Source organism: Phacochoerus africanus, chromosome 7 (assembly GCF_016906955.1).
Source record: "Phacochoerus africanus isolate WHEZ1 chromosome 7, ROS_Pafr_v1, whole genome shotgun sequence".
Classification (NCBI taxonomy): domain Eukaryota; kingdom Metazoa; phylum Chordata; class Mammalia; order Artiodactyla; family Suidae; genus Phacochoerus; species Phacochoerus africanus.
This window is the reverse complement of record NC_062550.1, coordinates 82,347,475-82,363,008: the sequence shown is the minus strand read 5'-3', so window position 1 is coordinate 82,363,008 and position 15,534 is coordinate 82,347,475. Positions and strand designations below refer to the sequence as shown.

The 15,534-nt window shown below is 45.5% G+C and overlaps 1 protein-coding gene across 1 annotated transcript; it reads right to left on the bottom strand.

The window, feature by feature from the left end:
* Positions 1-1,664: 1,664 nt before the first annotated feature.
* Positions 1,665-3,979, bottom strand: CCDC184 (coiled-coil domain containing 184). The gene has a single exon (XM_047788586.1). It carries the CDS (start codon positions 3,477-3,479, stop codon positions 2,892-2,894), a length of 588 nt encoding a protein of 195 aa, XP_047644542.1. The 5' UTR covers positions 3,480-3,979; the 3' UTR covers positions 1,665-2,891.
* Between the last annotated feature and the right edge of the window lie 11,555 nt (positions 3,980-15,534).

Genomic DNA, 15,534 nt, shown 5'->3' with positions numbered 1-15,534 from the left:
ACATCAGCTTCTTCCTCTCAAGGAGCAAGCCCAGAAGGCCATCTTCTCCGTGCCATTATTGTATTATCACTCACTTGACTCTGAGAAGGGTCACTAACCAAAATCTGAACTGCAATTACTTGTTCAAAGGTGACAGGTGAATAAAACTAACATTCTTTCCTTTTCAGGACTCTTAGACTCTTGATTGGGGAAATAAGGGATTTCCTTTTCCAAAGATGAAATAATATAGCAGTTGGTGGAGTAGTTCCCACCTAGGGTTCTTTAAGTCAGAAGATCTAGGTTTAAGTCCTGCTTCTGCCAAGTACTAGTTGTGTGACCTTGACCCGGTCTTGGAGTCTGTCTCTGGAACTAAGTGAAAATAATAATAAAGCCTACTTCCTAGGGTTGTTGAGAGATAAAATTGGGCACAGTGTCTGGCACATAGTAAGTGTTCAATAAGAGTTATCACTGCTGTTATTGATGCTGAATGCCAGAACTGTAACAAGAAACTATCTCCAGCCCTCAGGGACACTTTCCCACTAATACATTTTAGCTGCCCTCTCCAGGGCTCCAGCACACATTCCCCAGCCACCCACCACTGCACAAATCAAGGCTTCCTCTGGTCATCCTATGTGTACAGGGCTGGCGTTAAAATCTTTTGACCCATAACTGCATGGAATTTGTGAGGAAAAGACATGTCAACTTGGGAATCTCATCATCCCCTTTACTTGACTATCCTGAAAGATAAGAGTTCTTTAGATCAGGAAGAATTATGTTAGAAGAAAGCTTCTAGAACCTTCCCTAGGTAATTGTGTTTTGCCAGAGGAGACAGTCGCCATCATCACCCCTATCCTGAGAGAACTATAAGAAAACTAACATTTGCACAAAACTTCCCGAGGGGCTTAGATATTTTTCTCCCCAACAAATTTTGTCCCCATTTTATACAAGCAGAAACTAAGTCTCAAGCAAGAGACCAAGTCTCAAGCAGTCATTTACTGTTGGAACTGAGATTCAGTCCCAGAGCTCTTTCCATCTCTCTGTAGCAACCAGCAGGAAGAACACACACACACACACACATGCACGTGCAGCACCCCAGCTCATTCTTCTCCCAAATTTTGTTCAGGGAAGTCTTGGGAAATCTCCAGTGCCCAAGGGAGCAGACTAGAGTTGATGTCAGTATAAGCTCCGGGGAACACCTTACCGGCATTCTCCACTAGAGGCCTGAGGCAGTTATTGTGTTTCCTTTGCGATGTGTCACTATTGCCAGAGATCCCAGGGCAATCCCTCATGAGCAATCCCCTTCCCTAGCCCTCCCATGGAACAGATGTCTGCCTACCATTTCAGGTCTCAGATTTGGAAATCATATCCCAGAGGCCAAGTGCTTCACTGAAGAGAAGTCAGCTGAACGTCTGGAGTCTAGCTACTAAAAATCCTTGTTAGTTTGGGAGCCTCAAAACATACCCTCTCCTTCTTCAGTCCAGCTTGAAGTCAAGGTCCAGGATGGAAGGGAAAGCAGGTAGAGTTGGCAATGCATATACCGACCAGGGTAAGGACAGTCAACTCCTTGGAACCCGAGGCAAGAATAGAGGAGGGAAAGCCTGGTTCCTACAGTTCCCACTAAGCCTTTGTCCATGCAGTGGGTCCAGAAGCCCCACCCTGACATTGCCTTAGTACCAGTCAGCAAGGAGGGGAGATGACGCCTCTTTATTCAGGTTAACACCAAGGAAAGCATCGAGAAGGAATACACAGAGGAGGAGGAAGGGCACACAAAGTCACCACTTGAGGAGGTGGGAGGGAGGCGCATCAGTTAGGAACCTCAGGACAGCCACATGCTCCATGCCCTGGTTGTGGGGGAAAAGAGGAGAGGAAAGGGGACAGCGCCATGAGAGCCTGGGGCTCACAGAAGGGTCTGAAGCCCCCTGAACCTAACACCAGAGCCACAAGCCCTGCCCCTCAGGGCTCACACACTACTACACAGGTCGACACACATAACACACACAAGACATTATGGAGGTAACACCGAGAGGCAGCGGGCGGGGACGTATTGACAGGAAAAGGAACTGAAGTTAAGCGGGTATAGCCAGGAGAGAGACAGTTTTTGGCTGCAGCCCCCAAGAGTCCCTCAAATGTCCCCTAAATCTGGGCTGTTGCTGAGCACCCTCAAGTCTCTGCCTGTGAACTGGGCTCTTTGTTCTCTAAGCCCCAGTGAGTGGATAAAACAATCCCAGATGAAGTCAGTGACAAGGCAGGATCCGCTCTGCATGCAAAATCCTAGATGTTGAGCTATTATGTCTTCATGTACATTCATAGCCAGCTCCTCCCAGCCCAGGGGCCCTTGGAACCCCATTCACCCAGTTTCCTAGGGCTGCAGTTCCCTCCTCAAGCTTCCTTTACCAATCAGCAGCCGCAGAGATCTGTGAGGGGGAGAGGCTTCTGCAGAACGCTGAATAGCTTGGATTTCATCAGAAGGGTAAATTTTCTGTTGCCAGAACAGAATACCCTCAATTCTTTAACTTCTAGGTAAATCGTTAGAGATTATTTGCCATAGTCCTAGATAAGTCCTTTTTCAGAATAGAAAAAGCAGAATTTTATTTACACAGTTCAGGGGTTCTCCTGTTGGCTGGGGAGGGGAAAAGGGCAGGGTAGGGGATTGGATGGGAGTCCACAGATGGGCGCTTCCTCTCCCGGAATCTCACCTTTCCGCAGTTTGCTGCATCTCGCTTGGTTGGGCAGAAAGAATTCTTGATGCTCCCAAAGTCCTTTACCCTATAAATCCTTCCTCGAGGGAGTCTCTTCTGCTTGACCAACAAGAGCAGCGTGAAGCATGTTGCACCGCGCCGTTCAGTCCCCTCACGTCATGCACTCGGAAACCCAAAGCCAGTCCGGGAAAATAGAGCCCCCTCGGAGTCCCCTCACAGAGAGGCCTCGGCCTCCAGCTGCAGCAGGGTAATGTCGGGCAGATCGAGGGGCTCCACAAGTTGCCCGTCCCCCCCAAGATGGCCAGCACAGGGGCTCTCGGGGCGCTCACAGTGACTAGTGGGTGTGGCGGAGCTGGGCATCTCCTTCTCCTCTTCATCGTCGTCCTCCTCGTCTTCAGGATCGCGACCCAGCAAACCGCTGTCCCCGATCCCAAGCGAAGGGGTCTCCCGCTCTTGGGGGGCGCCGGGGAAGCTCCCCTTGCCGCCGACCACGCCCAGGCCACCCTGGCGGGGCGCGGTGGTCATAATCCGGCACATGGAGACGATGGCTCGCTGGTTGGCGCACACGTCGTCCGAGAGCACCTGGATGTGCGAGGCCTGCTCGTCCAGGGCCCCCCGCATGGCCCTCACGTCCTCAAACAGGGCCTGCAGCTGGGCTTTCAGGTGCTCCATCAGTTCCTTCATGCCGCCGTTGTACTCCCCGGAGATCACGTCCCCCACCGCCGGCACGGTGGACACCTCCAGAGGTGCGGGCATGTCTCCGCCGTCCTTGGTCATGATCTCCAGCAGACCGTCCTCCATTGAATGGCAGAAGCGGGTGATGGCTGCTCCGGGTCCGGTCCAGCCCGGCCTCGGGGTGGGGGGAGGGTACGGGGAGGGGGAGAGGTGCCCAGAGGGCGGGGAGGAGCCGAGGGAAGAGGAGACTCTTGAGAGGGGTGGGGAGCCGACGTGAGGAGGTGAGTCCCGGGCAGAGGGCACAGGCAGGATCGGGGCAGGCCGGGAAGAGCTGGCGGGACGCGGACCCGGTTACAGTCCCAGGGCCGGCGTCTCTCCGGCTCGCACAGGGGCGAACGCTCCCTGCCCTGCCTCGCCTCCCGAATTGCACCCGAATCAGCGCCGCCCTCTGAGCGCTAAGGAGGGCAAGTAGTCGCCCTTTCCCGGGGTCACAGAAGCGCCTGTGGTGGGACCCAGGTCGAGGTCGAGGCCAGCAAAGGGTCGAGCTCAGGACTCCCCCCAGTCATAACCAGCTGGCTCGCGAGTGTGGTTGGAGTGACGGGGCGGGTCTCCCAGCCGCGCCACGGTTGCTCCTCTGTTTCCAAGGCGACGCACGGCACGTAAATGACGTGTGTCTCCATGGCAACCAGGAAGTGGAAAAGAAAAGGGAGGATGGCTGGGAAGCTGCAGTGGGGCTCTAGAGTCTCAGCTAGCGGGTGGGGGCGGGTAGGGTGGGGATGCTGCAGAGGCTTCAGCTGAGGCTGAAAGAGCGTGTGGCCGCAATGTTTAATAGGGAAGCATGAGAGAGCAGTTTGCTGCGTAAGTCCCCAGGTCGGGGGAGACGTAGTCCCTCTCCTGGCCTGGGTGGTAGACACTGAGCGCTACTGCCTTGGAAGGATTTTCACTCGCCCGCAATCTTTTCTCTGAGGATGGCGCTAGAGCCAGGTCCTGCTTCTTTGTCCTCCAGCAGGAAAACAGAGAGGATAGTGAGGCCGATGCTATTAATCCCAAACTTGAGTTGGAGCGCTGCGCCGCTTTGGAGCCGGCCCCGCCAGCCTTAGTGGTGCGGAGGCGCAGACGGTCACTACAGAGGTTTCCGCCACTTCGTTTTGTTTCTGCAATAAATCAGCCCTCGCCGTAGATAGTTCAGGAGCTGAGAAAAGATGGGATTCCCTCCCATGTGAGACCCAGCTGCTTCTACCCAGGGCACTGGGAGTTCTAGGGTGGTGAGGCAAAGCGCTTCAGTTTTGAGAAAGACAGCTCCGTTAAGAGCAGAGATTTCTGTCTCCTCTGTGTCCTCTAGCACGGAATCTCCAGCACCTAAAATAGTACCTGGGGCGTAGTAAGTAATGCTCAATATGTTTGTTGAATGAATACTTTACAAGAACTGCTGTGTACCATACCTTCATCCAGAACTCTCTAGCTCACAAGCAGTGGATTTTAGGAACCTGAGTGCAATTTCGTTTCTGTCATTTATTAATTCAGAGACCTTGAGTAAATCATTTTCCTGATCTGTTAGGGGATTGGACTGGGTATGGAGTAACATTATTGTATTGAGTAACATTGTTGAGTTACTCATAATATTGAGTAACATTATTTCTAACTCTGAGTAACACTTTGCATCAGCTTACAGATGAAAGTGTGAACTGTTGACAATGTGTGGAAGGGATGGATGAGGGGACTATGTACCCTTAATTCCTTCTCAGCAGGCCCTGCACCCATGTACAGACATGCACTGAGTGTCTCAACCTTTGTAACAATGCATTGCCCTTTTTGAGGAGTGGAGTGGGAAGCGAGGAGGAGGAAGAACAATTAAATTTAATATATTTACAGATGACTTCGATTGAGAAGACAACAGCACCTGGGCAGCAGCATACTAACTAATAATGACCTCAGTACATTGGAAAAGCCAAGTGGTCAGAAACCAAAATGAAATTCACAAGAAATAAACCTGGAGAAGAGAAAAGCTGTATCACTTCAAGATGGGGAAGAGCTAGGTATGGGTAAGTGTTTCATATACTAGTGGTTCAGTGATAGCAAATGTGTTACCTTTGTTGCATTCTCTGGTGATGAGGAGTGGGGCTGGCCCAGAGAAACTGTAAAGAACTGTTTAGCTTATTCCATGTCTTACTGCTATTAAAATGGGGAAATATCCTAAACAGCAGAATGTTTAATCTAAGGCATTATTGGTATAACAAAGTATTATGCAGCCATTAGAAATTCAACTTCTCAAAACAAATATATGAACACATTTTTTAAACCTTCAGTATTGCATTTTCTAAGATTCAATCCTATTTGCTTGCTCATTCTGTCCTTCCTTCATTCCACAAATTTGTGACTCTCACCTTAGTTATCACTCCCACCTCTACTGTGTGCCCCAATAAGTTATTCCTAAAGCTCAGAAGAAAACGGAAATGCGTTTCCTTGATTTCCCTAGGCACAGCTGAATTGAACTGGTATTCACAAAAAGACTTTACCCAAAAAAGAAGAGTAGGAAAACTAGAAACAGAAAACACACACGCGCGCGCACACACACACACACACACACACACACACACACACACCAGCTGAGCTTACACAGCCTAAGTTTCTGATTATACTACAGCAAGTATATTCTAAAGGCTTATGGGTTCAAGGCTGTTCATCTTTCCCTGGAGAACTTTGCTATAGTCAGAAAATACTGGCATGATTTTCAGGGTTTTTGCTTGGGTCTGTTACTTCACATCTCTTGACCAGCACATCACATGGATGATTTCATTTTGCCAGCTCTCTCACCCTTCAGATGGGTTCCTGCCTTCTAACAACAAGAACCAACCCTGTCCCTAATACCGGGCCTCCCATCTTAGCCTTAACATTAAACATAGCCCCTATACAGTAGGAGCTGGGTTATGCCATCATACAAGGCCCTTTGCCACTATTGTTGAGGATATCATGTATGTCAAGGCTTTCAGCATAAGATTACATCATGCTGCCCAGAGGTGCTGGCATGAGGTCTGCTGAGAGCACAGGGGGTCTGAGCCTCAAGGGAGGGGAAATTTTATTGGAGAAGCACAAAAGAACATGGGAAACAGTGCAGAGATCAAGGGGTGTGGCTGATCCAGTGAAGTTCCAGGTCAGATATTTGAGAGCCAAGGGTAGGTGGGATCTGGGGGTCTGGACTAGTAGCAGGACTTGAAAATACAAGAAGACAGTTAGTCCCTCAGATTCAGAGCCAGATAATTTTAGGAATTCCAGGTAAAAAGAGACAAGGGAAAATAAAAGGGTCTGGTCTCGGAAAAGTAAGGAGCCAGAGTGCAGATAGTAGAGCAGAGCTTCAGTCAGCTGGCTGGGTTACAGTGCTGGGCCCTCTGGAATCCAGTGCCCTGGGGTTTGTTGAGTGGGTCCCTCCCCAAGTCAAATGGGTACTCTGGCCATGTCTCCAGAGTATTCACACATAGAATGTTTGCCGCATATCAGGAAAAAATAACCCCTTCACACTGCTCTTCTGCTTCCTGCCTTTTTCTTATCCTCTGGGAATCACCTTAGCTGTTCTATTGCTTCATCCCAATCTCAGAAGCCCAGAGAGGTGCAGAGACTCCATGCTGCATAGATATAGGTCACCCAGTTTCAAGCCTCACATTCTCACTAAAATTTTGATTTTTAGTAGTCTTTGCCATTTTCCTCTACCTAGTGTCTAGTTTATCTCCAGGGTCTGTTTTATATAACTGGTGTGCTTTTGCACTATAAATCCAGTAGTCATAATGAAGGTGCTTACTTAACTCAGATCTAGAAAGATGGTCAAAATCAAGGTACAAAATCAAGTTTGACTGCCACACTTAGGTCTGCAATCCCAGACAGTACTCCCCAAATGTAATTTTATAAAGCTGAGCTGTCTTGGGTCCCATCTTAGCATTCTATCATATTCAAAAGAAACACATCTAATAACCAAAAAGAATTAAAAGCAATTTAGATTTTTATTATGGTGTCTGGAAAACTCTAGGGGGTTTACATTTTTAGCACAGAGCAAAAATCTTAAGCTTCTTGCTTCATGTTGCTCATAAGGCATAAACTGTTGCTGCCCTACTTTCTCCCTTCTCCCCAAACACCCCCAGACTTTCTCAAAAGTCTGGCCCTTGATTTTTCATTCCCCCATACCCATCACTACTTCTTCTCCTTCTCCTCCTTCTCCTTCTTCTTCTTTTTTAGGGGCTGCACAGGTACAGCATATGGAAGTTCCTTCCTAGGCTAGGAGTTGAATTAGAGCTACAGTTGCTGGCCTATGCCACAGCAGCATCAGATCTGAGATGCATCTGCAACCTACACCACAGCTCATGGTAATGCCAGATCCTTAACCCACTGAGCAGGGCCAGGGATTGAACCCACATCCTCATGGATACTAGGCCAGTTCCTTTCCTCTGAGCCACAATGGGAACTCCCCCATCACTTCTTGAATGTATTTTTTTTTCTTTTCTGTAGAAAGAAACTCCTTGTCCTTGTTTTAGCTCCTTTTATTCTGTCCCTCATTCCTCTGATCTGCATAGGTACCAGGAGCCCTAGCTGTCAATAACAGAGTCTCTTCCAAGAGAGTAAGAAAGACTGAGGGGCTAAGGATAGTCTTGTTGGAGTTCCCTGGTGGCTCAGTGGGTTAAGGATCTGGCATTGTTACTACTGTGGCACAAGTTCAATCCCTGGCCCAGGAACTTACCCATGCCGTGGTTGTGCCCCCCTAAAAAGAATACTCCTATTGTTATGGGTTTTGTGTGACTAAATTTTTTCAGCATGAGAGGGTTGTTTGCCTGGTATTCCAGCCCACCTCCTTTGCTCATCTCCATGCTTGTTCAGAGAAGTGGGCATGCTCGCTAGCAAGGATCCTAAACCCTTATGAGCCTCTGCCTGGAGAGGGGATCCAACTCTTCACACTCTCAAGAATCTCTACTTCACAGAAGTGGTCATGAGGTCACACACACTCCTCAGTTAAAGCCTGATCAGGGCTTTCAGTTGCTTGCTTTGTGCCCTCAAACAAATTTTAGAAATCCTAAAGGCCAGAGTTCCCATCATGTCTCAGTGGTTAACGAACATGACTAGCATCCATGAGGTTGTGGGTTTGATCCCTGGCCTCACTCAGTGGGTTAAGGATCCGGCATTGCTGTGAGCTGGGGTGTAGGTCGCAGATGAGGCTCGGATCCCACATTGCTGTGGCTCTGGCGGAGGCCGGCAGCTACAGCTCCAATTGGACCCCTAGCCTGGGAACCTCCATATGCCGCAGGTGGGGCCCTAAAAAGACAGAAAGACAAAAAAAAAAGAAAGAAAAGAAAGGAATCTTAAAGGCCACCCCTCCTCATTTCTTTCTCACCCATATTAACTGTACTCAGAGCAAGAATTCCAGGGGATCTTCCAGCTTCTCATTCAGTCTGCACTTCCACTGGAAATAACTTGTCATTTCAATTAAACCTGCTTTGCTGCTCTTCACCCCACCTCCCCTTTCTTCATTGCCCACCACAACAGCTTCTCTTGTAGCAGCACTTGCACGGAATTTCCCCCCTCTCAGTGCATGTTTAGTCATTTATCCATGTCTCTCTGTACATAACTAGTTCCAGTCCAAGTGTCGTTGGACAGTTGGCCACAGACACAGACAACTCCAAACTCTAGAGCTACCCAGGACCCTTTGTGCAGGGCTTCATGCACCCTCCATCCTCTCTGTATATTTTCTTTCTTTTTTTTTTGTCTTTTGTCCTTTTTAAGGCTGTACCCATGGCATATAGAGGTTCCCAGGCTAGGGGTCTAATCGGAGCTGTAGCTGCCATCCTACACCAGAGCCACAGCAACGCCAGATCTGAGCCACATTTGTGACCTACACCACAGCTCACAGCTTAACCCACTGAACAAGGCCAGGGATCAAACCTGCAACCTCATGGTTCCTTGTCGGATTCATTTCTGCTGTGCCACAACAGGAACTCCTCCCTCTGTATATTTTCTGCCCCGGTGAAAGTTGCACAAAGCTCAAAGTCAGAATCCTCATCAGGCATGGATAATGCTGCACTGCCTGAGAATACCCGCAATTTCTGGTGTCATGAGGCAATTTTGCTTGGCAAATTGCCTCTCTCAGAGTATCAGTGCAATGTGGAGGAAATTATGTGCAAGTATCTGGGGAGATTATGGACTGTGATATGTCTGCCATAGACTTCTCTGCCATTTAAAAGAATTTTTAGAAATTCCGTTCCACAATACCACCTTATGCAAACTTCCCTATCCCTTCTCACCTGTCATATCCTGGGAAGTCTCTGGTATTCCATCGTGGACAATACATACAAAATTTTGTAGATCTCCCTCTTTTTTTTTTTTTTTTGTCTTTTTGCTATTTCTTGGGCTGCTCCCACGGCATATGGAGGTTCCCAGTCTAGGAGTCGAATTGGAGCTATAGTCTCCAGCCTACGCCAGAGCCACAACAACGCAGGATCCAAGCCGCGTCTGCAACCTACACCACAGCTCACGGCAACGCCGGATCCTTAACCCACTGAGCAAGAGCAGGGACCGAACCTGCAACCTCATGGTTCCTAGTCAGATTTGCTAACCACTGCACCACGACAGGAACTCCTGTAGATCTCCCTCTTGCTAATATCTCTACTTACACTCTCTCAGGACCTCTCAGAGGCCCTAAAAATACTATCAAACATTGTTTCTTCCACTTCCCTTTTTCTATGAGGTGGTATTCCAAGAGCCAAGAAGACACTGTTAGCTCCACTATTATTTGGAGGTTGCCAGGGGAAGGGCTGCATCCACAGCTTGCGGAAGTTCCCAGGCCAAGGATCGAACCTGTGCCACAGCAGCAGCTCCAGCTATAGCAGTGACAACACTGGATCCTTAACCCGCTGAGCCACCAGGAATTTCCAGCTGCACTATTAGAGCAGCCACCGTGAGGGTACAGTATTCTGCTCAAAACACACAAGTAAGAACCACACTAGTATTCATGACTGTGGTAGACACAGGTCCCCAAAATGCAATCCACATCTTCATAGTAGCACAATGATTCTGGCTCTTAGGCAGAAGTAAGAAAAGGTCTTTCTCCAACTTTTTCACCAAGACCCTGAAGCCCCTGTTTTACGAGGTCTTACATGAAAAACAGCTCCATCTTCTATAGTCATCCACAGTTTATAGGCACAATGCCTGCTTCATCTGTTTTAAGGCACAAGGATCCCCTTCACTCTGGAACTCTCTCATTCCTTTACTTTGCTTTATACTTCTCCACAGCACTCATATCTGCGGTACTATTTTTTATTTTTTGGTCTTTTTTTAGGGCCACGCCCTTGGCATATGGAGGTTCCCAGACTAGGGGTTGAATTGGAGCTGTAGCCGCTGGCCTGCGTCACAGCTCATGGCAACGCCAGATCCTTAACCCACTGAGCAAGGCCAGGGATTCGAACCTGCATCCTCATGGTTGTGAGTCAAAATCTTTTCTGCTGAGCCATAACAGGAACTCCTGTGGTACTATATTTTTACTTAATTGTTTATTTGTTTATATAGGTATTTATTGTCTTTCACCTCCAGCTAGGTGTAAGTCCATGAAGGCCGAGGTTTGGTTTTGTTTATTGCAATATCTCTAGCACTAGAATAGTACCTGGCACCTGGGAGATGCTCAATAAATATATGTTAAATAGATGGATAAATGAGACCTGAATCCATACCTAGAAAAAGAAATGTCTCCCTTAAAAACATGTACCTACAGAGCTCCAACTCTGCCTTATCTTAGAGAGCAGGTTACCTTCTCTGATTTCAATCGTCTACTTTGGAGAGCTAGGACTTATGTTCACACAATTAAAATGACCCTTTTTAGTGGCTATTCTTGAACAAAGGAATACTTACTATAAAATACATGGACGTTCCCATGTCTTGCAAAACAGAAAAGTATTTGTAGCTTTGAAATGAGAATTATGCCACCCCTTGGAACCCTCAGCAGTATATTCCACTACTGTGGAAAGATTGGGGTCAAAGTGTCAAAGATTGGGGTCAAGTTTTTAGTCTAACTTCAAGGTCAGAGGATGGCATGCTCTCCCCCCACCTCAAATGTTGAGAATGGAATGATGCCAAGCCTGCATCCCCATCCTGAATGTCACAGAACTCCTAATTTATACTCTTATACTAGTAGAGACAGGCTCAAAAAAAGTACTGTGGTACTGGTTATAAGATTGGTAGTTAACTGAGAAGGGATATTATGAGTAGAAAGGTTACTATGGTTTAAAGCTAGTGTTTCTATTCCCTTTGAGTTCCTGAACTGATAGACTAATAATTTAGTGTAATGTTAGCCCAGGGTACATTATACTGTAATAAAACAGGATTTTTTGTCCCTTGCTTACGCCTTCCCTGCTTCTGTTCTAAAACCAAACAAAAACTCCCCACATTGATCAAATATATAATAAAGGAGCTATAAAAATCAGTTTTTCCAGGATAGGAAAAATCAAATTAAAAACCAAACATCACACCTGGATCAGAAAACCAGTATTCCAGGAACTGAGATTAGTCTTTAAACAACCTCAGTAGGATAATTTCAATGAGAACTTAACTATTCTCAACAGTGTTATCTGAGTCTCTAGGAAGCAGAGGGCAATTTCACTGGTAATTGCCCAGATGAAATGCATTAAACTGGGACTTAGTTCCCCTCAGAGGGTGATCCTGAGTCACATATCTAATCTTTTATTCATCCCAGCTCATCCATCACCACATCACACACCAGCTTCCAGTTGCTTCATGTATTATTAAAAGTCAGTTCCCTCTTAACAAGGACATCAGTGGCTTCTGCTACTTAGCAGAACAATGAGTACCATCCAAGACACTTGCAGGTGTGATAGACAATAAACTGCCCACGATTTCACATTATTAGAACATTGAAATCACTGGTGTTTCAAATTGTAATGAGATCTCTGGGACATAAGGCTTCTCTGCTTCATACTTGTGGATTTTTATTAGTGTTTCAGGGACAGTCTCTTCATAAAAAAGAGTGATTAAGGAGACAGGTTCTAAAGAGATGGAGATGGAACACAAAGATGCTGCCAGGGTTATAATTTGAGTCTAAAAGATGTAATCAACAGAGATGAGAGAGAAGGAAAAGCTAGAAGGAGATTCTCAGTAGATTTTAAACTCTGAAACAAATCAGCATCACCCTTTGATTCCACGATGAGGACAAGAGGCAGGGTGAAGCTTTTTATTAAAAAAAACGGCGGCACCTGCAGCATATGGAAGTTCCAAAGCTAGGGGTCAAATCAGAGCTGCAGCTGTCAGCCTACGCCACAGCCACAGCAATGCCAGATCCAAGCCAAATATGCAAACTACACCACACCTCATGGCAACACCGGATCCTTAACACACTCAGCGAGGCCAGGGATCAAATCAACATCTTCATGGATAGTAGTCAGGTTCTTATCCTGCTGAGCCACAATGGGAACTCCAGGGTGAAACACTTAAGCAAGATTTCTTTTTTCTTTCTGTTTTTTTTTTTGTTTGTTTGTTTGTTTTTTGTTTTTGTTTCTGTGGGGTTTTTTGTTTTTTTTTTTTTTTTTTGTCTTTTTGCCTTTTCTAGGGCTTCTTCCTGCGGCATATGGAGGGTCCCAGGCTAGGGGTCCAATCAGAGCTATAGATGCCGGCTACACCACAGTCACAGCAACAGCAATGCAGGATCCAAGCTGCGTCTATGACCTACACCACAGCTCACAGCAACGCCAGGTCCTTAACCCACTGAGCAAGGCCAGGAATCAAACCCGCAACCTCATGGTTCCTAGTCGGATTTGTTAACCACTGCGCCACGACGGGAATTTCCAAGATTTCTTAAAGGACTTCTTGAGAGTGCTGGATAGGTGAGAGGAAGGAGCTTGAATTTCCCTTCTAGGAGAACTTGAAAACTGGGAAAATCTTACTTGTCTGGGTTTAGCTTCGAAATAAATAGATTTATTTACCCTTTATACCAGCTCTGTACTATGTTAGCACCCTACTGCCTGTGTTTTAACCACAAATCCAAAGCTGAAAAACACGTGACGTGATTGTGCATTTTTCAAAATAGAAAGATTCACCTGTAACCTCTGATCCCACAGATCCTTCTCTAACCCATTTCCTCCTCCCCTTATCTCATTATCTCCTGCCTGGAGGGTGATGACAGTTCCCCTCTCAGCCTTTCCTCTCTCCATCCCTTTCCTCCTTACTGTACAGCCCTCTCCTCACAGCATTTAGAAGAATCTTCCTAGAATTCATGTTTGAGCCAGTATGGTAGCCACTAGTCTCAAATGACTAAGACTTAAGTATAGCTAATATGACTAAGGAACTGAGTTTTTCGTTTTCTCTAATTTTACTTCTAATTTTGATGGCCCATGTGTGGCCAGCAGCTACTTACTGTATTGTACAGTGCAGTTCAAGAATTTACAATATACATCCTCAACTTGTCACAGTCTACCCTCAAATAGTGTAAGAACCTTACAACAACATACTTTTATTTCTTTCCTTAGGTCTTTTGTGGTTTTGTGGTCACATATATTACTCCTATGTAAGCTAAACTCCCAAATGTACTTTCATTATTTTTAATTTAGTTATTTATTTTTCAAGAGATTAAAATATGAGGAAAATATTTTAAAATATTTTACCTACTATTTATCACTTTTCACACTCTCTATTCCTTTGTTTTGTTTTGTTTTATTTTGGGTCATACCTTCAGCATGCTGAAGTTCCCCAGGCCAGGGACTGAACTCAAGCCAGAGCAGTAACCTGAGCCACAGCAGTAACAATGCCAGATCCTTAACTTGCTGAGCCATAAGGGAACTCATTCCTTTGTGTTGATCCAAATTTTCAAGTTATTTTTTTTCTACCTAAAGAACTTCCTTTAATATTTCATCTTTGGGAGTTCTCTAGTGGCCTAGTAGTTAGGACTGGCATTTTCACCGCTGCAGCATGGGTTCAATCCCTGGTCTGGGAACTGAAATCCCAAATCAAGCTGCTACATGACAAGGCCAAAAGAAACTACTTTTCATCTTTTGTTGGTTTAAAATGTTTTTGTAGCTCCCATTGTGGCTCAGTGGGTTAAGAACCCGACATAGTGTCTGTGAGGATGTGGGTTGGATCCCTGGCCTTGCACAGTGGGTTAAAGATCCAGTGCTACTGCAACTGTGGTATAGGTGACAGATGTGGCTCAGATCCTGCATTGCAGTGGCCATGGTATAGGCCTGCAGCTGCAGCTCCTGGGAATTTCCATATGCTTAAAAGAAAAAAAAAGTTCTTTATTTCAACTTTACGTTTGGGCAAAAAAATTCTGGGTTGACCCTGTCTTCTATCTTGCATAGCTTTTATAAGAAATCTGCCTTCGTTGACTTCTCTATTCTTCAATAGCTGGTGATGGCATACTTTCCTGTAAAGGTACAGATAGTCCTTTAGGTTTTGTAAGCCATATAATCTGTTGAAACCACTCAACTCTGCCATCATAGCACAGAAGCAGTCATAGCGAATACATAAACGAATTCATGAGGCTGTGTTCCAACTATATTTACAGAAACAAGAAGTGAGCCAGATTTGACCCATGACCATAGTTTGCCAATCCCTGTTCTATATGTAATTTGTCTTTTTAATCTGGCTGCTTTTAGAATATTTTATTTATCCTTTGTTTTTACCAGTTTGATTACAATGTGCCTTGGTATAGTATTCTTTAAGTTTATTCTGCCTGGACTTCATTAAGTTTTCAAATTTTGAAAATTTTTAGCCATTATTTCTTTAAATATTTGTATAGCCCCCAGCTTTTCTGAAACTTCAGTTACATGTATGTTAAACTTCTTAATATGTCTCACAGATGACTTTTGCTCTGATCTTTTTCAATCCTTTTTCTCTCTGCTTCATTTTGAATAGTTTCTATTTCCATGTCTTCAAGTTCTCAAATCTTTTCTTCTATAGTCTATAATTTACTATGTTTCTCCTGCAAAAATTTTAAATTTTATTCATTTTTAAAATTTGAAAATCTTTATTTTAATTCAATACTAAACTTTAAAATCTGTGCCAAATTATCAAAGTATTACTTTGACTCACAATGACATTATACATATTTAAATTCAACACAATTACAAAATAAAAACTGCTTATTTAAACAATATAATTCTCCTCTAATTAAAAATAGCTTTAAAGAAAAGGCTGGATTTCCAAT

Bases quoted from the DNA above. Each gene is read 5' to 3' on its own strand.
- CCDC184 (XM_047788586.1), bottom strand. From the start codon at position 3,479: ATGGAGGACGGTCTGCTGGAGATCATGACCAAGGACGGCGGAGACATG.